At 42.1% G+C, this 24,875-nt stretch overlaps 2 protein-coding genes across 11 annotated transcripts in view; one reads left to right on the top strand and one right to left on the bottom strand.

Annotated features, from left to right (window-relative positions):
• Window positions 1–720: 720 nt before the first annotated feature.
• DYDC2 (DPY30 domain containing 2) lies at window positions 721–10,400 on the bottom strand. Of its 9 annotated transcripts, XM_019954255.2 has the most exons (8): window positions 10,296–10,366; window positions 9,815–9,863; window positions 9,596–9,714; window positions 8,117–8,285; window positions 5,542–5,678; window positions 4,873–5,028; window positions 4,555–4,725; window positions 721–1,254 (listed from the first exon to the last, which is right to left on the bottom strand). In XM_019954255.2, the coding sequence occupies exons 6-8, from the start codon at window positions 5,017–5,019 to the stop codon at window positions 988–990; spliced, it is 585 nt and encodes a 194-aa protein (XP_019809814.1). In that variant the 5' UTR covers window positions 5,020–5,028; window positions 5,542–5,678; window positions 8,117–8,285; window positions 9,596–9,714; window positions 9,815–9,863; window positions 10,296–10,366; the 3' UTR covers window positions 721–987. The 9 variants fall into 9 exon arrangements, with proteins under 9 accessions (XP_019809814.1, XP_019809813.1, XP_019809816.1 ...); XM_019954254.2 differs by lacking the exon at window positions 9,815–9,863 and having other exon boundaries at window positions 10,296–10,394; XM_019954257.2 differs by lacking the exon at window positions 9,815–9,863 and having other exon boundaries at window positions 9,596–9,706; window positions 10,296–10,382.
• Window positions 10,401–10,465: 65 nt separating this feature from the next.
• DYDC1 (DPY30 domain containing 1) overlaps window positions 10,466–24,875 on the top strand; it is a 28,836-nt gene continuing 14,426 nt past the window's right edge. The window contains exons 1-4 of one of the 2 annotated variants that reach the window (XR_011564639.1): window positions 10,466–10,599; window positions 13,242–13,950; window positions 14,039–14,208; window positions 18,047–18,148. Coding sequence is in view for 1 of the 2 variants with exons in the window: in XM_070781982.1 (XP_070638083.1) it covers window positions 14,062–14,208; window positions 18,047–18,148 (249 nt within the window). In the remaining variant the exon portion in view is untranslated. The remainder of the gene's footprint in view (window positions 10,600–13,241; window positions 13,951–14,038; window positions 14,209–18,046; window positions 18,149–24,875) is intronic. The other variant, XM_070781982.1, reaches the window with a different exon arrangement.

The following is a 24,875-nucleotide window of genomic DNA, read 5'->3' as shown; positions in this document are numbered from 1 at the left end:
CAAGGCAAAAGATGATGGTGACTTATGCATTTAGGTGGCTGAATTCTGTCTTTATTTTAAATGGAAAGTCAACACACCAATTTAGGGCTAACAAAAATAGGAGAGCCCAGGATGACACCAAGAGTTCTGACCTGAGCAAATTAAAAAAAAAAAAAATAGTAGAAACCAATTTAGGGAGAATATCAGGGATTCCATTTGGATTACAGTTGTTCCTTGAACAACATGAGTTTGAACTGCACAGGTTCACTTACATGTGGTTATTTTCCAAGAGTAAATACACTGACTTCACAGTCAGTGGTCTGTTGAATCCAAGGATGTGCAGGAACCTCAGATATGGATAGCCAACTCAACGTAACTTATGTGTGGATAAACCCCTGCATTGTTCAAGAGTCAACCATGGTTAGGTTAGAGATATCCATTGTTTATCCAAGTGGAGGTAGCAAACTGGGAGTCATGTTCAAGGAAATCTTGATTAAAGATATAAATATCAGATCATCAGCATATAGATATCTGAATGAGTACAGATGGAAAATGATGGAAAAAATTTCAAACCTTTGAGTTTTACTGTCACTGGAGTTGTTTCAAAAATAAAGACATGTAAACACCCTGAAGAGCCTAATTGCAAAATTCAGCTAAAGCTGAGGTACAAACATTTGAAACGGATGTGTCTTCACTGTCTAGTTTCCAAAAAATGATAAAGCAAGAGGAAAAAAATTCTCATCAGTTTAGTTACTTATTTTAAATATTTATTATGAGTTTATTTTACCCTATACATAGTTCAAATCTTCACACAATTAAGGGGTTTTCATGGTTATCAGGATGAGACTTGGGTTGGAGAGTCCCTGTAGACACCTCTTTCCACAACCTCTCATATCTTGGTTTAATCCACATAGCTAATTATCTTCAAGTAAGAGCTCTTTGAGTTGGCCACTTTCTCAACTTGCAGCTTTGAGAAAAGCATCATTAGAATCATCTGCCTTCTACAACCTAGGGAGGAGATTCAGAGCCAGGATGAATTTCAAGAGCAATTTCATGCTGAATAGCCTGGTAATTTATTTCTTGTGGAGTTCCAGTGTTCAAGTCAACCTGGCTGGAGACAGATGGCTCTGAAGAAGGGCTCTGTTGAGGCATTCCTGGAATCATATCTGAAGTTCCTGGCAGGGATTCCTGCTTCAAGGGTTCCTTCTCAAAGGCTTCTGTGTTCTCCTGCATGAATTTAGTCTTCTCCAAGGAACTTGCTACAGATATCAGTGGCTAAATAAAAAGCAGAGGAGCAAACAAAGTCATTCACAGAGACTAAACATTCTCGGCATAGCAGGAATACAATATTGCCATTTTCAAGCTCAAGTCTGAGCAAAACTGAAAAAGACATTATCCAGAAAAGCATAAAACAAATCTGACAGTTTCAAGATAATTCACCAATAATTTAACTGCCAGACAGAGCAAAATTCAACACCTTTTAAAGAAAAACTACAAAGTCTAGATGGCCTATACAGTATCACATACAAAGTTCAGCACACAGGTAAATAATTACTAGACATGTGAAAAAGTAGGAAAATGTGAACCATAATCTGGACAAAAAATATTTACTAGAAAGAGACCTCAAAATGACAAAGATGATGAGATTGGCAGACAAGAACTTAAAAGTGATTACAGATTTAAAGGAGAAAAATGGCCATAATGAGTGAAAAGATGGGGTATATCAGCAGAGAAGATAGGAGCCAGAATGGAATTCTAGAACTGAAAAATAAACTGTCCAAAATGAAAAAAAATCATTAAATACCTAAATAGGGTATTGGACATTGCAGGAGAAAGGATCAGTAAACCTGAAGACAGATCAATAGAAATTATCCAAATTGAAGCACAGAGAAAAAAAGATGGAAAAAATGAATACAGTCTCAGTGACCTATGAGACTCAAGGAGACATCAAGCATGCATGTAATTGCAGTCCCTGGTGAGCTAGGAAACCTTGGAGCTTAAGTTCTATCCTCAACTTCGCCCACTGTCCAATCAACAGTGGACCCTGTGAGGCACTGCAGAGAGGTCTGTGAAGCACTTGCCCACATGATCTCTAAGACCCTTCTAACTCCAAAGTGCTATGAATGAATCTGTGCAGCAAATCTACTTATTGTTTCCCATAAAACCGTGTTCCTGAAACAAAGATCTGAAACATGGTCAGATCTTTATAACAATGGGGTTTTCAGACTTAGAAACAGAATAATGACTTACTTAACTAAAAGATGCCTCTGCTTAATGAAGAGAAACCAATACAAGGACAACTTTTGCCCGTTTTCTTCTAGGTCTGACTCAAATGCTATCTTCTCTGTGAGTCTCTTCTTGATTCCCGTAATTTGATGTGATCTCTACCACACAGAGTGCTCTGTTTCTACTTCTCTTTTGACCCATGCACTAGACCAACAGTTGAATCTGGGGCACTAAAAGCAATGATGGTTTAAGATATTTAGGAAAATCTTGCAAAACTTTGAGTACAGGCGTTAAAATCCATCAGTTAAATCAGCAGGCCTTCTGAAACCCAATGCAACCCATTCTGGGCCTATTTTAGGTAAGTTTTACAGTTCTAGTGATGAAATCTAAAGGTGACAGCAGCAAGGAACAGTTTGCAATTCACTTGGAGCCAACAAGAAACCAGAACTTAGACTGTTATTCTATTTGATGTACCTCCATAGCTTCCCTTGTGGCTCAGCTGGTAAAGAATCCATCTGCAATGTGGGAGACCTGGGTTTGATCCCTGGGTTGGGAAGATCCCCTGGAGAAGGGAAAGGCTACCCACTCCGGTATTCTGGCCTGCAGAATTACATGGAGTGTATAGTCCAAGGTGTCACAAAGAGTTGGACACGACCGAGTGACTTTCACGTCACCACCTCCTCACCCTTGATCTAGCTCTTTCAATTTGTACCAGGATGTGGCTCTCCCTTGCCCTGTAAGCATTAAGCTTTTTTTTAGACTCCTGTTGGGTTCCCTTTGCTTCCTTCTAACAAAGGGAATAAATTTCCATAATTACAATTTGCTCGTGAACTCTTTCCTAAAACTGAGAACTTGCTCCCAATCCAGGCATCAGGCTGGCTCTCATTTCCCTGACAATTGCCAATTGTCTCACACTTGGCAAAAGAACAGCAAACATTTTGTCCATCCAAATCTTGCTAAGGAGTACACTACAGGGTGTGAAATCTGAGTGCAACACAGAGGGACAATTCAAAATACTGATGTGAGCAAAGTTTTCCATCATAAAACCAGGGTACAGTTTTGGGACTCTTTCCTTGCCTTGTATATTTACATTTCCATTAACAGTGAAGCAAGGTGTTAGAAAAGGATTAGCGTGGGCAACCGAGGTGATGACAACTTTTGCTTAATGATCGCACCTCTACCATCTCCCAACAACTGCTCAAATGATGAACTGTTCCTGAGGGAGGGTTCCTTCAATTACTGCTTTCAGACTGTAGTAGGAAACGATCTTTCTTTTGATCTACATGTAAAATATCCAGACTTTAAAATAAATCTATTAATTTTGAGGAAAGCTGAGCATGTTGATATAAATGTACACAAAGCTTAATATTTTCATCAAAATTGGCTTTGGAAACTAGCCAAAGCTAATAAATTATATAAGACTACGTTAAAGATTTTCATGCACAGGAATACAGAGATCGTTACAAAGATGTCAGATATCAAGTTCAAGATGTCAATCTGCTCTCCAGGTGTCATGTACTTTGCAGAAAGCACAAAATGACAGATGGTGTTTTTCAGAAGACTGTGGCAAAAATTGTGGGAGATAAAAGATAAGCTTGTCAGACTAATAAACACAGAGTTGTTGCTAACTATTCTAATAATTCATGACCACTATTAGAGCATCACAGGAGATATCTTGTGGCTTGATACATAAATGCTGCTGCTAAGCTGCTAAGTCACTTCAGACTTGTCCGACTCTGTGTGACCCCACAGATGGCAGCCCACCAGGCTCCCCCGTCCCTGGGATTCTCCAGGCAAGAACACTGGAGTGGGTTGCCATTTCCTTCTCCAATGCATGAAAGTGAAAAGTGAAAGGGAAGTCACTCAGTCATGTCCGACTCTTCGTGACCCCATGGACTGCAGCCTTCCAGGCTCCTCCGTCCATGGGATTTTCCAGGCAAGAGTACTGGAGTGCGGTGCCATTGCCTTCTCCAGATACATAAATAGTATATATTAAATTAGTTAAGTAAACAGTATATAACATAAAATAATATATCTGAAGTATATACTGGAAACCATATGTGGTTTCTGAAAAATATTTAGTAATTTTTTAAAAGAATTCAAAGAATCTTGTATGAAAATACATTTGTTCCAAGTGATGCTTTAGATTTTTCTAAACTCTGGTTTTTTAAACCAGTAACATGCAAGGTATTTCCTGAAATCTAAAATGCCTTTAAGCATTTTGTTCATTGACAAGGATTTTATTGACAAGGATTGTCAGTAAGATTGATTTACATACAAACATATGACTGTGGAGGGAAAGTAGGTTTGGGGAACCTCAGTGCATTCCGTGCATTTCCTGGTACCCACCACGGGATGTGGGTGTGTGCCCACTGCCGAGTTTCTCCTCCCTAGCTGGTAGTGACACTTTTCACACTGCTCTTGAATCGCACGTTCTTCTTGCTTCAGCATTTCTGCCATTCTGGTTTCTTTGAGGCTATTTTCATATTCTCTCTGCAGCTGGATCTTCTCTTGTCTATCCTGGGGTGATATGACAGAGTAGAGTCTGGTCAGTCCCCGGAGGCATGGACCCTCCCCAGGGCATCTCTAGAGTCCTGCTTTGGGTTTCAGGTTACTATGAGAAAGCTCACAGCCCTCCCCAGACTGACCTAGCTCTCATGCACCCACCTTTTCTTTTGCTTTCGCCGTTTTCCTGTAATGATAAAGCCAGTGAGCCAGGTACTCTATGGGGTCACTGGGCTGAACCATTGCCACTTCTGCCAGAGCCTGGGCCAGGCGATTTCCAAAGCACCTCTTCAGGTAATTGGTTTCCATCCTGGCGGGCTTGGGAAACATCAAAACAGGGTCACAATCTAATTGGACTTAAAACAAAAAAAATAGACACATTCTAACCAATGGAGATTCATTTGGGGACAAAAGTGAGATGTTTCTGGGAGCCCATCCTTCCCCCAAATTACCAATAAATATATATGCACTTGCCAATAGCTCTTACATTCAAATGAACTTTTTTCTCAAGCTTTCCAGCTGTCCTAGGTCACAAAATAGGTCCTGGGGTTCATCTGGCCAGGAGCTTGGTGGATGGGTATTTAAGAGTAGCTGAGGCCTCCACTTATCCACACATCTCTACTCTTGAGTAGGAAGGAAATAGCTGAGCAGGCAGGAGGGTGTAAGAGGGTCTCTGGGCACCTAGCAAGCCACACTATTGTGAGGTTAAAAGCTACAGTCATCTATGACATAGATAAGACAGGCTTATATATTTCACCACGGACCACTGAGAAGCCCTGAGGCAGAGAGGGAGGGAAAATGCCTGGCACTGTAGCTACTGCCCAGGGCTACCTGAGCAGAGGTGTATGCAGCAGTAGGAACACAGACTCCAAGATCAAACAGACCAAGTTCCAGCCCTGGGTCTCCTGTTTATTAGCTGTGTGATCTTCAGCAAGTTACCAAGTCTCTCTGAGCCTCAGCTTTCTGATCTAGGAACAGAATAACAAAAATATGTATTTCATAATTGTGAGGATTAGAAGATATACTAAATACATGTGAAGCACATAGCTTGGCGAGTAATAAATATTTACTATTAGCTGTTACAGTGGAAGATTGTGACATGAAATCGCCTGGCACCCAGCCTCTTCCTGACCATCTTCATATTTCTGAAGCTGACACATTTTAACTCCAAAAGAGCTAATAATAAAGTGAATAATAGGCTTAGATCAAGTCCTAACATTTTCTGGAGGCACTTTTCAGTTTAAGGAGGGAAAGGTAAGTAGATTGATAGATATGAATATGGAAAAAAATTCCTAGCTCTTTCCACTGCAAAGGCCTAGAACCCAAAACACCTCAGTAGCAATGAAGACACAGAGTCTGCTTTTTTTTTTAAATTGAAGTATAGTTGATTAGTAATGTTGTTTTAATTTCTGCTGTACAGCAAAATGATTCAGTTATACACATACATTAAAATACATATTCTTTTTATATTCTTTTCGATTATGGTTTACCACAGAATATTGAATATAGTTCCCTGTGCTATACAATAGGACTTGTTGTTTATCCATTTTATATATAATAGTTTGCATCTGCTAACCCCAAGCTCCCAGCTCATTTCCACCCACTACCCACCCCACCCACCTAGCCTCAGATAGAATTTGCTTTTAAATAGCCTTAACAATTTAAAAGGAATCAGGGTTCCTTGGAGAAAGGACCAAGATCAAGGCAGGAAAAGTCTAATAAACCTGGAATATTTTGCTGTCCCCCCAAAATAAGAAAATGCTAAAAAATAAAATGGTTGGGGACAGAGGAGTCAGCTTGAAGGGGCTGCTGCTGCTGCTGCTGCTAAGTCACTTCAGTCGTGTCTGACTCTGTACGACCCCATAGACGGCAGCCCACCAGGCTCCCCTGTTCCTGGGATTTTCCAGGCAAGAACCCTAGAGTGGGTTGCCATTTCCTTCTCCAATGCATGAAAGTGAAAAGTGAAAGTGAAGTCGTTCAGTCTTGTCCGACTCTTAGCGACCCCATAGACTGCAGCCCACCAGACTTCTCCATCCATGGGATTTTCCAGGCAAGAGTACTGGAGTGGGGTGCCACTGCCTTCTCCATTGAAGGGGCTATTGCTAGCCAAATCTGAAGTAATTTGGCCACCAAAATTAGTAATGACTGTTGTTATTGTTCAGTTGCTAAGTCGTGTCTGACTCTGCAACCCCATGGACTGCAGCACACCAGGCTTCTCTGTCCTTCACTAGCTCCTGGAGTTGGTTCAAACTTATGTCCATTGAGCTGGTGATGCCATCCAACCATCTCATCCTCTGTTGCTCCTTTCTTTACTTGCCCTCAATCTTTCCAAGCATCAGAGTCTTTTCCAATGAGTTGGCTCTTTGCATCAAGTGGCCAAAGTATTGGAGTTTTAGCTTCAACAATAATGACTGTAATGGATTATAATCAACTGAATAAAGTAAGAATCCATGAGTCCATATAAGAATAAATTACTGAATGGGAGAGCAGGCAAATTCTTTCATAAAGAAGAATGCCAACTAATAAATGTGGAAAGAAAAATGAAATTTTAAAATATTTTGTGATGATCATAGTATAACTGAAGCAATCATCAGTGAACACTAAAACTTAGTGAATATTTGACAAGGAGTAGGATATTCATATGGAGAAGGAAATGGCAACCCACTTCAGTGTTCTTGCCTGGAGAATCCCATGGACAGAGAAGCCTGGTAGGCTGCAGTCCATGGGGCACACAGAGTCGGACACGACTGAAGTGACTTGGCAGCAGCAGCAGGATATTCATATAGTCCCAAAGTTTCTCTCCACAAATTATGGATTAACTCCAAAAAGAAATTCAGAAACTTCACAGTGGTAAAACCTGAATGTTAACCAAATGATCAAAGGCACAATGTTAACCAAATGATCAAAGCAAACATCACCCATAAAGGGACAAAATAACATTATGTGTCTCCTGATATGATGCACTTTGTCCTGGGACACAATACATTTCTGTAGGTTCTTGCCCCAAATGCAAAACTGGAATCTGACATCAAACAAAGCCAAGTTGAGAGAAAGTCTGTAACTGGGGTATACTCTTAAAATGTCAACATCAGGAAAGACAAAAAAGATGAGGCACTGGTCCAGATCAAAGGAGCCTAAACAGCCATCCCAACTAAATTCAATATATGATCCTTAGTTGGATGTAGACCAGAAGATAGAATTCTGTAAAGGACATTGTTGGAAAAACTGAATGTGAACTGTAAGTTCCATAATAGAATTGTATCAAGGTTAAACTTCCTGGTTGTGGTAATTCAAATATGAGTAAGAAAATGTCCTTGTCCCTAGGAAATATACAGTGTGTCAGGGCAGAATAATAGCTCCCAAAGGTGTTCACAAAGTAATACCTGGAATCTATGAACTACGTTACCTTATATGACAAAGAGGAGTTTGCAGATGTGATTAAATTAAGCATTTTTTGTTTTGGGGAAATTATACTGGATTATCCAGGTATGCAGGCTTTCCAGGTGGCTCAGTGGTAAAGAATCTGCCTGTCAGTGCAGGAGACGTGGCTTCAATCCCTGGATCTGGAAGATTACCTAGAGAATGAAATGGTAACCCACTTCAGTATTCTTGCCTGGGAAATCCTGTGGACAGAGGATCCTGGTGGGTTATAGACCATGGAGTCGAAAAGAGTCAGACACAATTTAGCCACTAAAATAACAACAAATCTAGGTAGGCACAATGTAATCACAAGAGTCTTTATAAGAGGGACACAGTAAAGTCAGACAGGGTAGAAGGAGGTGTGGTGATGGCAGCAGAGGGAGAAAAGGAGATGTGATTCAGGACCATGAGCCAAGGAGGGTGGGTGACCTCTGGAAGCTGGAAAAGGCAAGGAAAGGGATCTTTCCTAGGGCATCCAGGAGGAAGCAGCCCTGCTGAAACACTCTGATGTTAACCCTGTACGGTTCATCTTGGATCTCAAACTTCAAAAACTGTAAGATAATAAATGTGTGTTTAAAGTCACTACGTTTGGGGTAGTGGTGAAGGGCGGGATGGGAATATGTGATGGCTCCTTCTGCCAATCTGTGACTAATGCACCTGAACCAAAGCACCCAAATAAACTACTTTCTACACCCCATCTCATCAAAGTATGGTCCACAGTCAGCAGCATTGCATCACCTGGGAGCTGTTGAAATGCAGATTCTCAGGTCCCACCTCAGACTTACAGAATGAGAGTCTGCATTTTAACAGAATCCCCAGGTGATACACAGTCACAGCTCTCCTTTGCCTTAATCCCAGTACACCTACCCTTTCCAAGGGGCAGAATCACCAAGTTTGGAGCAGATAGTTCATCCAGTTTGCCACACTTACTGCAGTGTGGCAGCCACTGAGGACCAAACGTTGCTGAGCCTTCCATCTGTCAGCGCTCATGCTGGCACTTACTATCTCAACCAACATTTAGTGAAGCATCTTGCGCCCAGCACTGCCCCACATAAACTGAAACAAGACATGGGAGAGGCTAGTCAAGAACTGTGCAAAGCAACTAGCCCAGGGAAGGCTGCAGATGGTGGGGGAGGTGAAAAAGGTTGGAAGACTTCCTGGAGGTGGGGGCACCTGTGCTCGTTCTGAAAGGAGTGCCAACTAGAGAATGTTTCCAGCCAGCTGGCTCCACAAGGACTGAGTCATTAGCAGTTGTTCACTGAGTCACTAACATGGCCTGAAAAGAGTTCAGGGTGGAAGTCAGGGATGAGATACTCTACTCTCCGGGAAAACTGACAGAATAAACCTTCAGATAGAAATTTTCAGGAGAAAAATTTATAAACCCAATTTCTTGCATCTTACATACTTAGAAAAGCAATAAAATAATTAAACTGTGTGTGCTTGATAACTAGCAGTAAACTTTTACCTAGATATGTGTTTGACTGCAGGTACCCGTTCTCCAAATCTTCTATACGCTGACCTCTGCCCTCACCTCTTCCATGCTGAAGCAGTTTCTCAGAGTTGTCTGAGAGGCTGTCTGTAGGGCTATAATCCTCAGTTAAGTCCCCAAATAAAACTGAATTTACAGCTCTTAGATGTGCTATTTCCCCCACTCCCCACCCCCACCCCGCCCCCGCCTACCCACCGCCCAGTGGACAGGATCCAAGCAGAAGTCACCAGCAGGTGCAAAAGGGCTAGGTTTAGAAAATACCAGGATGTTAGATTGCTACACTCTTCTCTGGCCTTAAGCCGTGCGGGCTTCACCTACAGGTAGCCTTAGCGCACCTCCATTCCCGGCCCCGCCCCGCCCCGCCCAGGTCAGCCTCTGTCCTTGCTCTCTCCGTGTGCACTGTGCTTGCCAGTCTCGCTTTGTCGATTCCTCCTTTTGGCTGGCCCCTCCTCACAGCCTCTAAATTGAACATCCTGTCTCTGCTCACCTACCCTGGTGCTTCCGGCTCTCCATCCAGCACCCTGCACACCTCGGGCGCAGCTTCCTCTCAGCTGCGCATCCTACCTCGTCCCACTCCTCCAGCTTCTCTCTGCAGCATCTACTCCTCCGTACGCTCCCCTCCCCCCTCAACCCCCACCATCGCTCACGCCCCGGCCCGCGCGCCCCCTCGTCTGACCTCGGCCCAGCGTTGTCAGCTTAGCTCTCAGCGCGCACTCTTCTTTCTTTGACCCAGGCAGTCTCCAGCCCAGGGGCGCGCGGGCTCGTTGCCTAGCAACGGGACGCTCTCTGCAGGTAGGTAGGCGCATGCGTCAGGCTCCAGCCTCTAGAATGCCTTTTGGGAAGAACAGCTTCCGGTGCTGGGCTGGGTTCCAGCGGGCAGAGGCAGCTTTGGCCCTTGGACCTTACCAGTGGTGCGAGAGAGGAATAGCTCAGCGCAGGGCGGCACCTCTGTGGCTGAGTCCTCCTCCTCCTCCTCACTGGTGAGCAGCGCCGCGCCTTTTGGAGGGGCAGGGGAGGCGGGTCTGGGATAGAAAAGCTACCGAAGCTCTCGGAATCCAGGTCAGGTAAAATTCGGGGTACCCAGTTAAATTTGAATTTCAGAGAAATAAGAAATCACTGTTTAGCACAAGTATAGTAAAGTGTATAATACAAAATCGTTTCTTGTTTATCCGAAATTTTAAATTTAACTGGCCACCGTATTCCATCCCTTCCTCTCCCACTCGGCCGGCTTTATCCCAAACGTGAGCGAGGAACCTCTGTTTCTTCGGACAGCTTCACCAGGCTTAAGGCAGCTGTTTCTGTGGAAATGGGCTTTCTTATGTTGAGCCAAGATGCCTGTTGGTGTGTCTGAAAAATATGCCTTACAACAGGCTGGGTATTTTTGCTGTTTCGTGGAGAGGAAGCAAGCCAAACGAAGTAACTTTGGGTTCTGTTGAGACGATGCAGCCGTTTCTCCTTACCGAGACTATGGTCGTCTTCTCTTGTGTTAGCTTTCTGGAGTTGCAGCAGGAATTTGTTCCAGATTTCCTGCACTGCAGGCAGATTCTTCACTGCCTGAGCCACCAGGAAAAAGTCCTTTAAATTGCTAGTGTGTTTCAAATGGAATTGAGATGTCAGTGTAGTTATTTTTGTCTTTAGAGTATTATCCCATTGAAGAAGTGCAATTAGGATACTGTGTTCCATACTCAGTTATAATCATTCTTTTCTCTGTGTGGGTAAGATGCCAGTGCCAGCTAGGTAGGGCATTAAATTTGTGCCGGGTTTTGGTTTGTCTTTATGACAATGTGGATACACAAGCACACATTCTTTTCCCCATAGCAGTTGTTAATACCAAAGAGGGCATACTAGATGCAATTTCTGCATATTGCATCCCTACCCACCCCCCCTCCCCCACCCTCCCACCCCGCCCACCACGCCACGCCTTCACAGTATGTCCTCACTCCTGGTTTTGGAGACCTTCCTCATTCTCTTTTTATTTGCACAATAATTCATTGTGTGGCTGTACCTTAACGATGGATTCCCAATTTGGTTATTGTTAGTGATAGTGCAAAACAACTCTGTGTATGTATTGTAACAGAGCGTAGGGAGCTCAGCCCTTAGAATGCAGCAGTTGCTCTGGACACCCCTTAGCAGGCATTGGTTCGGCTCAGCCATTAGTCAGTACAGGCAGTGGGCCCGCCCATAACCAACCAACCAACCATCAGTGAGTGACCGTTAGTGGTCCTGCTTAACCATTGGTTGTTGCTGCAGTGGGCTTCACCCATAAGCAGCCAACTGTCAGCTACCGTTACTCTGGAGCACAGCCGAGGATCTGTTGGTGGGGTAGAGATCTGTGGAGTGGTGGTCCTCAGGTGCAGAGTGCGGTAAGAGGCGGATCCAGGCTTTCTCCATGGAGCCCTCCAGTTTACCTGGCCTCGGGCCAATGGGCGGGCTGGAGGGCCCAGGGAACAGGCCGGGGGCTCTGTCCTGCAAAGTTTCAGAGCCCTTGCCAGGGCCACCCCTTGGCCTTAGCCCTGGGTTGAGGCAGCGGTGAACCTCTCCCCCATTCCTACTAGCGGTGGCTGCCTGTGGAACCTGTTCCTCCCCACACCCTGCAACTTTTGGGCAGAACATTTACAGGAACACCGTTACCTGACCATGATCTGATACCAAGAAGTTTGCAACAACTAACTCCACTCCTCTCTCATCTTTCCTAGAAAAGGGCGTGGCTGAGAGCTTTTGGGGACTTTGGGGTTTTTAAGGCATGAGCCACCCAGTTCCTTGCATGGCCCTGCAATAAACCTTTCTCTGTTCCAAACTCTGACGCTTTGGTATTGTTTTGGCCTCACTGTGTGACAGGCATATGGACTTGGATCTCAGTAATAATATCACTTCATATTTTTGTAAGATAGGATCCCAGATGTGAAATTGATGAGTCCAATGGTAAATACATATGTAATTTTCAAGATATTTACAAATCCTTCTCCATGGTGTTATGCCATTTTGTACTCCTATCAATGAGAGAGAGAGTAGGTTTGAGATCTATGAATGGAAATCAAGGGGTCATTGTTTCTACAATTTTGTGCAGAATGTTAGGTGCAGTTGTTTAGGGACAGGTCTAGACACGCATTCTGTCCCCTGAAATTGCTCCTGTCTGAATATAACAGATACTCAGTGTGTATTTTTTGAATAATGAATACATTTCATCAGATTCTCAGAGGAATCTGAATTCCATATGGGTAATTCAAAGGTGATCACTGTTTTCAAAGCACCTGAGACAGAATGGTTACTGCATTCCTCCCACCCTCCCTCTTTCTTTTATTCTTCCTTCCTTTCTTGTCTAAGATTATTCTTGTCCAGATTCATTAGTAAATTGGGACATTACTGAGAGAGTGGAGAAACTCATTCACTTGCCCATGGAGGGCCAGCTGTGTCCACAGTGTGAGTGAGCCATACTTTTTGAGGAGCTAGAGAAACTTGTCCTCTTGTGGGAGGACAGACACATGCATACACAGAGAGTGCTCAGGTAGTGTGACAAATGCTGTGTGAGCTGCTTGGGGAAGGAGGACTGTCTTTGCATTGCCTGGGAGACAGTTATATGAGCCACAGCAGGGAGAAATGAGAGGGGATTGATGTCTTTCAGGTGAGGAAGTATTTTCCAAACTGAGGGGGATTGAGGGTGCCATCACTTGCAAAAGTCATGGAGATGGGAACATGCAAGACATGAGCAGCAGGATGGCAAGATCTTCTGTGCAGTTAAAGCCCAGGAGCCAGAACTGATATCTGGAAGTGAGCCTGGAAAGAAAAGTGGAACCAAAGCACAAGGAACTTCATATGCTATTCTTGGAAGGTTGGATTTTTTTTTTTTTTTTAATTCTTTGGCCTTGAGATATTTGGAGTTTTAAAAAATTTGAGGTGGACGATTGTGATATTTTCAAGAAATAACTCTCATGGCTTGCAACGAACATCTTAAGTCATGTAGGATAACAGTTCTGGAATCAAGAGTTGGCTATAATTCCCTCTCCATCATGCACAACCTGTGTGATCCTGGGCTGTTTGCTTACACTCTTTGTGCCTGGCCATCCTCATCTGCACAGTGGGGCTAAGGATACCACGTTCAGGTATGCTGTGAGGATTTAGTAAGACATGCATCTCTTGTCATATGGACATCTCACAATAATGAAAGTAACCCTTCTCTGACCCTTGGACTCCAGGGTCCTTCAGGATTTGGAAACTATTCTAGTTGTGGCAACTTTTGTGGAGCCATTTTGGAAACTGCTAGAAGCATCCTGGAGCCAGCTTGCTTGTGCCCTAATGTGCTGATGGCAGGTGCCCATGGCTGGTGACAGAAGGTAAGGCTTTGTTGGCCTCACTGGACTCTGCCTTGACTGTGCCTTCATTGAAAATTTCCTGCACTAATGCAAAACGTTTATCTTTTAGAAGTTTTTATTTAGCAATTAGAAATGGAGTCAGCGTATCTTCATAAATTTCTTGGAACATGTCTAACTGAAGGTCTTGCAGAAGTGGCAAGGATGCGTCCAGTGGATCCAATAGAATATTTAGCACTGTGGATTTATAAGTATAAGAAAAATGTGACCATGGAGAAACAGGTAAATATGGGTATAGTTTTAAAAAGTTATTATTTATGAAAGAATAGTTGGTTTACAATATTAGTTTTAGGTGTACAGTAAAGTGACTCAGATCCATGTATGTATTATATACATAAATATTTTTTAGATTCTTTTTCCATATAGATTATTACTAAATAGTCAGTCTAGTTCTCTGTGCTGTACAGTAGGTCCTTCTTTACTAATACATAGTAGGATGTATACATTACTTCCAGATTCCTAATTTATCCCTCCCCTCTCCCCGAACCTTTCCCTTTTGGTAACCATAGCTTTGTTTTCTATGTCTTTGTGTCTGTTCCTATTTTGTAAATAAGTTTGTGTGTATCATTTTTTAGATTTCGCATGTAAGTGATATTGTATAACACTTGTCTTTGTGTGACTTACTTAGTATTATAATCTCTAGGTCCATCCATGTTGCTGCAAATGGCATTCTTTTTTTGTGGCTGAGTAGTATGCCTTTGTCTAAGAAGGTGATGGCACCCCACTCCAGTACTCTTGCCTGGAAAAATCCCATGGACGGAGGAGCCTGGTAGGCTGCAGTCCATGGGGTCGTGAAGAGTCGGACACGACTGAGCGACTTCACTTTCACTTTTCACTTTCATGCATTGGAGAAGACAATGGCAACCCACTCCAGTGTTCTTGCCTGGAGAATCCCAGGGACGGGGGAGCCTGGTGGGCTGCCATCTATGGGGTCAATATGCCAGCACTCAATATGCCAGCAAATTTGGAAAACTCAGCAGTGGCCACAGGACTGGAAAAGGTCAGTTTTTATTCCGATCCCAAAGAAAGGTAATGCCAAAGAATGCTCAAACTACCGCACAATTGCACTCATCTCACACACTAGTAAAGTAATGCTCAAAATTCTCCAAGCCAGGCTTCAGCAATACGTGAACCATTAACTTCCAGATGTTCAAGCTGGTTTTAGAAAAGGCAGAGGAACCAGAGATGAAATTGCCAACATCTGCTGGATCATGGAAAAAGCAAGAGAGGTCCAGAAAAACATCTATTTATGCTTTATTGACTATGCCAAAGCCTTTGTGTGGATCACAATAAACTGTGGAAAATCCTGAAAGAGATGGGAATACCAGACCACCTGACCTGCCTCTTGAGAAATCTGTATGCAGGTCAGGAAGCAACAGTTAGAACTGGACATGGAATAACAGACTGGTTCCAAATAGGAAAAGGAGTACGTCAAGGCTGTATATTGTCACCCTGCTTATTTAACTTCTATGCAGAGTACATCATGGGAAATGCTGGGCTGGAGGAAGCACAAGCTGGAATCAAGATTGCTGGGAGAAATATCACTAACCTCAGATATGCAGAGGACACCACCCTTATTGCAGAAAGTGAAGAGGAACTAAAAAGCCTCTTGATGAAGGTGAAAGAGGAGAGTGAAAAAGTTGGCTTAAAACTCAACATTCAGAAAACGAAGATCATGGCATCTGGTCCCATCACTTCATGGGAAATAGATGGGGAAACAGTGGAAACAGTGTCACACTTTATTGTTTTGGGCTCCAAAATCAATGCAGATGGTGACTGCAGCCATGAAATTAAAAGACGCTTACTCCTTGGAAGGAAAGTTATGACCAACCTAGATAGCATATTCAAAAGCAGAGACATTACTTTGCCAACAAAGGTCCGTCCAGTCAAGGCCATGGTTTTTCCTGTGGTCGTGTATGGATGTGAGAGTTGGACTGTGAAGAAAGCTGAGCACCGAAGAATTGATGCTTTTGAACTGTGGTGTTGGAGAGTCCCTTGGACTGCAAGGAGATCCAACCAGTCCATCCTAAAGGAGATCAGTCCTGGGATTTCTTTGGAAGGAATGATGCTAAAGCTGAAACTCCAGTACTTTGGCCACCTCATGCGAAGAGTTGACTCATTGGAAAAGACTCTGATCCTGGGAGGGATTGGGTACAGGAGGAGAAGGGGATGACAGAGGATGAGATGGCTGGATGGCATCACTGACTCGATGGACATGAGTCTGAGTGAACTCTGGGAGTCGGTGATGGACAGGGAGGCCTGGCATGCTGTGATTCACGGGGTCGCAGAGTCGGACACTACTGAGCAACTGAACTGAACTGAGTATGCCTTTGTCTGAGAAGGCGATGGCACCCCCTCTGGTACTCTTGCCTGGAAAAATCCCATGGATGTAGGAGCCTGGTAGGCTGCAGTCCATGGGGTCGCTAAGAGTCAGACACAACTGAGCGACTTCACTTTCACTTTTCAGTTTCATGCATTGGAGAAGGCAATGGCAACCCACTCCAGTGTTCTTGCCTGGAGAATCCCAGGGATTGGGGAGCCTGGTGGGCTGCTGTCTATGGGGTCGCACAGAGTCGGACACGACTGAAGCGACTTAGCAACAGCAGCAGCAGCAGCAGCATGCCTTTGTATATATGTACCACATTTTTTTTTATCCATTTAACTATCACTGGACTGTTAGGTTGCCTCCATGTCTTGACTATTGTAAATAGTGCTTAAGTGAACATTGGGATGCATGTGTCTTTTTGAATTAGAGTTTTCTCCAGATATATGTCCAGGAGTGAAATTGAAGGATCATGTGGGTTCTATTTTTCATGTTTTAAGGAACCTCCATACTTTTCTCCATGGTGATTGTACCAATTTACATTCCCACCAACAGTGTAGGGAAGGGTTCCTTTTACTCCATATCACCTCCAACATTTATTATTTGTAAACTTTTTGATGCTGGCCATTCAAACTGGTGTGAGGTGATAACTCATTGTAGTTTTGTTTTGCATTTCTCTAATAGTGATGTTTAGCATCTTTTCCTATATATTTTGGCCATCTCTATGTCTTCTTTGAAGATAAGTCTATTTAGAATTTCTGCCCATTTTTTGATTGAGTTGTTTGTTTGTTTTGATATTCAGCTATATGAGCTGCTTGTATATTTTGGAGATTAATTTCCTTGTTGGCTGCATCATCTGCAAATATTTTTTCCCATTCTGTAGGTTGTCTTTTAATTTTGTTTATGGTTTCCTTTGCTGTGCAAAAGCTTTTAAGTTTAATTAGGTCCCATTTGTTTATTTTTATTTCCATTACTCTAGGAGATGGGTCAAAAAAGATATCACTGCAATTTAGGTCAAAGAGTGTCCTGCCTATGTTTTGTTCTAGGAGTTTTATAGTATCCAGTCTTACATTTAGGGCTTTAATCCATTTGGGGTTTATTTTTGTGTAGGGTACTAGAGAATGTTCTGATTTCATCCTTTTACATATAATTGTCCGGTTTTCACAGCATCATTTATTGAAGAGACTGTTTTTTCTCCATTGTATATTCTTTCTTCTTTTGTCATAGATTAATTGACCAAAGATGTTTGGGTTTATTAATAGGCTTTTTATCCTGTTCCATTTTGGATCGTCTGTTATAAAATTATATGAGTGAAATAATTGGCCCACTGTCTTTGCTTTTTAAAAGAAGTTCAATATTATCATTTCTTTTTATTATAAAAATAGTATGTTTATTATACAAAACTGGGCAACATGAAAAAGTAGAAGAAAACAAAGACCTCTATTTAGATTTTTAGGTATTTTTAGGTAGTCTAATCTTTTTTCTACATACTGTCTGGAGTTGTTTTTTTTTTTTTTTTTTTTTTACACAATTGTGAATAACATTCAATGTGTAACTTTAATTTTATGCTCTTTGTTGAAATAATACATTTTCCCCAATTATATAGTTTCCTAGTGGATAGACTATAATTTGCTCTCCTTTCCCTATTGGTGGCAGTTAAGATGCTTTCAAAATTGTGTTTTACAAATTGTTTTATCTGTAATTAGTAATGTGATGCTTTTCTTTAAATCATGCGAGAGACAAGAGGAAATGGCCCAACTGGAGCATGAAAGAGAAGTAGCTTTGATGGAGCAGGAGATGATGGAGAGACTTAGAGCAGAGGAGCTTCTCTTCCAGCAGGTGAGACCAGAGAGTTCAGTGGTGCCAGGAGCCCCAGCGGTGGCACCCTTGGTGTGGTGCCCCCACACGAAGGTGCAGAAAACTCCTCACCTCTGGTTGCTTAGATTGCCTTTCTTATATCTTCAGTGTTATGTCTGTTACGTGGTTTCTTTTGTTTAATACTTATTTGTATTTATTTTACTTGGCTGCACCAGGTCTTGGTTGCTGGCATGGGGGATCTTCGTTGGAGACATGCAGACTCTTGGTTGTGACATGCAGGATCTAGTTCTTGTATGGGGAGCATGGAGTCTTAGTTACTGGACCACCAGGGAAGTCCCTGTATGTGGCTTCCTTACTGGGGAAGAAGCAGTGTGAAGTAGGGGGAAAACCCAGAGTCTGCTTTCACAGATGCCACGGGGACAGCATCTCAGTGAGACCTGAGTGGTCAGTCATGTCTGTGGTTGGTCAGGTGAGAACAGAATTGCCAAGTGCTCACTTAAGGCCACTGGTGATCTAGGTGGGAGCACCTGTGTGGGCTGGGGAAAGCAGGGGACATGGAGATGGTGTGTAGGTGTAGTGCTTTCAAGGAGATTTTCAGGGAAGGGGCTTTCTTTTGTTTGTTTGCTTTAAGGAACAGAGTGGAAGGGGAGTGGTTGATATAAAGAAATGAAGGGGATGGTTACTGGGGTCAGCTTTTCTTGGAGACCAGAGGAAACTGTCTCTGGAATGAAGATTAGGCAGGTGAAAGTGTCCTTTGATTCAAAGGAAGAGGAGAAAACGGCATTAAATACATGTGTGTAGGTTTTGTGGAGCAAAGATGAAAGCAGTTTCTGTGTGACTGTTTATTTTTTATAAAGCAGGGACCATAATCATCTACCCAGAATGACGTGCTAAGGTAGGAGATGATGGCAGAGTGGTGAAGGTTTGAAATGGTGACTTTGGAGAACTAGAGTTGACCAAGGAACTCAAGTTCCTTGGTCAACTTGGTAGCACTGAATTCCCTGAGTCCAACCAGTCATAATGGGGCCTTTTGGTTTGATTTTCTTATTATGTGATTTTCTCCACTTAGACCTAGGTATACTGGTAAAGATGTGGAGGAGACAGACAGACTGAAGTGAGTTTGGGTTAGTAGGATTGGGGAGCTAAGGATGTTGGTATGGGAGTGGTTGAAGAGGTGGGTTATAAACTATAAACCAGATAGAAGAAAGTCCTAGAGTGACTTCTGGACTAATTTAATTTATGGAGCACTTCTAAACCAAATTTGAGTCACCCTTATACACTGGACATGGAACAACAGACTGGTTCCAAATAGGAAAAGGAGTACATCAAGGCTGTATATTGTCACCCTGTTTATTTAACTTCTATGCAGAGTACATCATGAGAAACACTGGACTGGAAGAAACACAAGCTGGAATCAAGATTGCTCGGAGAAATGTCAATAACCTCAGATATGCAGATGACACCACCTTTATGGCAGAAAGTGAAGAGGAACTCAAAAGCCTCTTGATGAAAGTGAAAGTGGAGAGTGAAAAAGTTGGCTTAAAGCTCAACATTCAGAAAATGAAGATCATGGCATCCAGTCCCATCACTTCATGGGAAATAGATGGGGAAACAGTGGAAACAGTGTCAGACTTTATTTTTCTGGGCTCCAAAATCACTACAGATGGTGACTGCAGCCATGAAATTAAAAGACGCTTACTCCTTGGAAGGAAGGTTATGGCCAACCTAGATAGCATATTCAAAAGCAGAGACATTACTTTGCCAACAAAGGTTCGTCTAGTCAAGGCTATGGTTTTTCCTGTGGTCGTGTATGGATGTGAGAGTTGGACTGTGAAGAAGGCTGAGCACCGAAGAATTGATGCTTTTGAACTGTGGTGTTGGAGAAGACTCTTAAGAGTCCCTTGGACTGCAAAGAGATCCAACCAGTCCATTCTGAAGGAGATCAGCCCTGGGATTTCTTTGGAAGGAATGATGCTGAAGCTGAAACTCCAGTACTTTGGCCACCTCATGTGAAGAGTTGACTCATTGGAAAAGACTCTGATGCTGGGAGGGATTGGGGGCAAGAGGAGAAGGGGACGACAGAGGATGAGATGGCTGGATGGCATCACTGACTCGATGGACGTGAGTCTGAGTGAACTCTAGGAGTTGGTGATGGACAGGGAGGCCTGGCGTGCTGCGATTCATGGGGTCGCAGAGTCGGACACGACTGAGCGACTGATCTGATCTGATCTATACTTCTACTATATAGTACCTAACTCTAGAGACTCAACTCCAGTTTACATATTTTAAGAAGGGATTATTTGGGTGTGTGGATAAAAAGGAAAATGTAGACATGGAAAATAGCTTCTCTATCTCGTCTCCCATCCTCAATACTTGGTAAAACATCCTAGGCACCTTAGATGGACATGGCTGTAGAGGCCTTTAATGCTTCTGAGTCTTCATTTTTCAGTCATTGGCTTATTTTTGTGGGGAGGTTACAAAGTGTTGGATGTCAAATGCCCATCCAAATGGGCAAATGTCTGCTGCAGTCTCCCCAACTTTGAGTGGGCATCTGCCCTGCCTCTTCCAGCTCCTGGTGCTGCATCTGTCCCCTGTCTATCTGAATAAAGGGAACTTCTTAGCAGTTCTCCTTCCCCAAGACAATTATACCACAGCTGTGGACATACCCCAACTTTCATTGACTTATCTTCTTTACATTCAATAAAGTTTGACAATACTAGAAACTTTGCTCTGGCTGTATCAGTATGAAGCCACCCACTGTGCATCGAACCCTAAGCATTGTATTGGGTCGAAGATACGGTGATATCCTGCAGAAGGCACGGTGGCTGGTTAAAGAAGTGGATTGATGGGCAGAGAGATGAGAAGAGGAGAAGTGATGTGTGGAGAGATGGACCAGCAGAGAAGCACTTAAAACAGAGTGAGGCTAAGGTGAAGAAAAATCAGAGAGGCTCTCTGTGCCCTTTGAGTCAAATAAACTGGAGGTCAGGACTCTGGTCACCTGCCTTTTAGTTGCAAAAGCAAGTGTCCTCATAGTATAGCTGACTTGAAATTCTTTGAAATTTTAGACACTCTTCAGCAAGCTGAGGTCCTTGTGAACAGGGAAACATTTTTATTGGTGTTTTTTACTTAAGAGTTCATTTTAGAAGTGATAGCTTTTATATTTGTTTGAATGTTTTGCTAATGGTTTTTGGGCACATGTGAAGAAAGCAGTTGAGTTTCAAACATTTCCTGAAAATGTTAAGAAACTGGTTATGTTGATTAGTGTGGTTGGTATTTAACAACTGCATTTTGCATTATTATTGACTGATTAGAGTTATTTCACTTTCTGTACTGATGTCTGAAATGATTGAATGATAACATTCCTGCATTTCAGCTAGCTAGCCCATCACTTTTATTTTAGTGGGGATAACATAAGAATACGAAGAAATTGATTAACAGCCCTTTGTGAATAACTATTAATCACTGTTTATTATCTCTTTGTTTGTAAAAAATGTATTTTTAAAAATCCTTAATATAGTTTTAAAATTCTCTTAATGGAATGAGCTTCTATTATCCTGTTTATGGGGTGGCACTGGAATGATGGTAAGAAATTATTTTCTAATGAGGTTAACAAACTCTTCCTGTAAAGGTGGATATTTTCAGGCTAAGAGGCAAAACTGAGGATATTGTGTGGGGATTATGGTATGTTATGTAGCCATAGCAAGAGAGAAATGTCTACAAATGTTTTATCAATGAAATAAAAAAATTTTAAAAATACAATTTTTTTCTGTAACGTGGGCTTACTATTGAGAAGAATTACACTCCCCCTTTAAAGATAAGAGTTCACCTAGTTGGACTTCAAAGATAATGTTCCCTCTCATCAAAATGGATGGAAATGTTTCTGTTGATGCTGATCTGTAATGAGATTTTATGTATTTCATCTATGAAAATATCTTTTCACTCATAGGTCCTACCAACTATTGATAATTAGTCCCTGTGCCTATAATATTCAGCGTATCGATCTCTTGGAAGGCACTTGTAGAAGTCTGCTCAATTTTCCTCTTTATATTTGTCTTTTAGCGTGTCTCTACCTGGTAAATTAATCCCTTCCAGTTGAAGGTTGGTGAAAGCTTCTCAGTTACAGTTTGAAATCCACTGAAAATGGATTTTGAAATGTGGGAATTTCTTTTGCACTTACATCAGGCCTAAACACACTCGGAAACTACAGTTTGAACTTGGAAAATGTATCTGGCACAAATTTGTATGGGAATGGAAATCTCATTTCTGACAGCACTGGGAGTGTATACAGCAGCTTGACGTGGTTCAGACGGTATTAGCTTTTGTTGAAATGATTTTACTGAAGTGTTAAGTTTTACATATAAGTGCTATTTTGCCTTATACTTTTAGACTGAATTGATTAAAAATTGTTTAGTCTACAGCAGAAGCTAATTTCCAAAGTTATTTAATGTTTGATAATTGTGGTTGAAAATGGCCTTCTCATTCAGACATACCTCAGTCTTGTCCCTGAGCTCAAAAATTCACAACAAAGCTATTAGGCATGAAACTATCGAGTGGTAGAGCATGTAAGGATATGTTCAACTTCTATTTCTTTTTTTAAAAAAAAATATATGGTCTTTGTAAACATTTTATTTATTTATTCGGCTGTGCTGGGTCTTAATTGTGGTGTGCAGGACCTTTAGCTGAGGCTTGTGAGTTCTATCAGTTGTGGCGTGTGACCTGGAGTTCCCTGACCAGGAATTGAATCCAGGCCCTGTATTGGGAGCATGGAGTCTTAGCCACTGAACCACCGGGGAAGTCCCCAGCTTCTATTTCTTATGAAAATTCATAGAACAGATGATGGTTAAATTCATAAGGGTAAATGAAGGTCACTGTTGACACTGTTACTGAACCAAACTCAAATCTGTTCATCCAATGCACAGTAAAGCAGAATCTGTTGACACTGGCTTGTGTTGAAGGCAGGTACAGAGTTTACTGCAGGGTAACAAGCAAGGGAGTAGGAGACAAACTGCATATCCACTCTCACTTAGTGTTTGAGTGAGTGATTTTCTTAAAGGGGAAAAGTAAAGAGGCTGGGATTAATCTGGTGACATTTCTATTTTTTAAATTGAAGTATAGTTGATTTACAATACTGTGTTAGTTTCATGTATATAACAAAGTGATTTGGTTATACATATATTGATAGATACTTTTTCTATTTCATTATAGTTTCATTATAGTTTATTACAAGATATTAAATATAGTTCTCTGTGGCATACAGTATCCTTGTTTATTTTATATATGGCAGTGTGCATCTGTTAACCCCTACTCCAATTCCCCCTACCTTTGGTAATCATAAGTTTGCTTTCTATCTCTGTGAGCTTGTTTCTGTTTTTTATGTTAAGTTCATTTGTACTATTTTTCAGTTTCCATGTACAAGTGTGATATATTTGTCTTCCTCTGACTTATACTTAGTATGATAATCTCTAGGACTATCCATGTTGCTTCAGTACTTCTGTGATATTTCTTAATCATTGCTTTTTTTCAGTCAGCGATTGATTTTTCAGTCGTTTTGAACTCAGCATTGACTCCTTTGGAAGTCAGGGTGTCGCCCATTTACAGTTCTCTGCCCAGGTGGTCCATGGCTCAGTGGGTCAGTTAGCTCATCTTCTCCTAGAGAAATGATCTGAATTTGTACATTAATGATAAAATAGCAATTTTAGAGCATTAACGATGTTACTGACAATAGCAATTTTAGTCATCTGACTCTGGTTGATTATAGTGTTAGCACAGAATTGAGGTCAGAGAGGACAAAAAAGGGAATAAAGTTTTGGATAGGGAGAGTAATCATAAACTCAGTACAGGAACTCAACTTTAGGGGGTCTCAGTTTCAGCACTGCTGGCTCAATAACACATGATCAGTTCAGTTCAGTTGCTCAGCCGTGTCCGACTCTTTGCGACCCCATGGACTGCAGAACACCAGGCTTCCCTGTCCATCCACCAACTCCCAGAGCTTGTTCAAACTCCCATCCATCCAATTGGATGATGCCATCCAACCATCTCATCCTCTGTCGTCCCCTTCTCCTCCCGCCTTCAATCTTTCCCAGCATCAGGGTCTTTTCCAATGAGTCAGTTCTTCACATCAGGTGGCCAAAGTATTGGAGCTTCAGCTTCAGCATCAGTCCTTCCAATGAATATTCAGGACTGATTTCCTTTAAGATTGACTGGTTTGATCTCCTTGCTATCCAAGAGACTCTCAAGAGTCTTCTCCAACGCCACAGTTCAAAAGCATCAATTCTTTGGTGCTCTTTAAGAATTTTCCATAGTTTGTTGTGATCTACACAGTCAAAGGTTTTGGCATAATCAGTAAAGCAGAAGTAGATGTTTTTCTGGAACTCTCTTGCTTTTTTGATGATCCAACGGATTTGGCAGTTTGGTTCTTCTGCCTTTTCTTAATCCAGCTTGAATATCTGGAAGTTCATCTGGAACTCTAACACATGATAGAGTCAAATATTTCCTGAAGAGTAGCTGCTATTGAATCATACAGTGAAAACTCATAGGCTTTAAACACTATGTTTCACAAACTTTGTAAATTTGTCCAATTAGGCCTTTTTCTGTTCCACACACACTTTTTTTTGGCAGGTTGTTACACATCTTAGCAGATTTCATATCTGGTTGTACTGAATTAATGTTCCTCAATGTCTGAAGATGTTCTTGCCTATAGTACTGTCCCAGGAAGATTGCTCATGGTGGTTGATTTTTCAGTCACTGC

Source organism: Bos indicus, chromosome 28 (genome assembly GCF_029378745.1).
Source record: "Bos indicus isolate NIAB-ARS_2022 breed Sahiwal x Tharparkar chromosome 28, NIAB-ARS_B.indTharparkar_mat_pri_1.0, whole genome shotgun sequence".
Taxonomy (NCBI): Eukaryota; Metazoa; Chordata; class Mammalia; order Artiodactyla; family Bovidae; genus Bos; species Bos indicus.
This window is presented reverse-complemented; position numbering and strand designations above follow the sequence as displayed.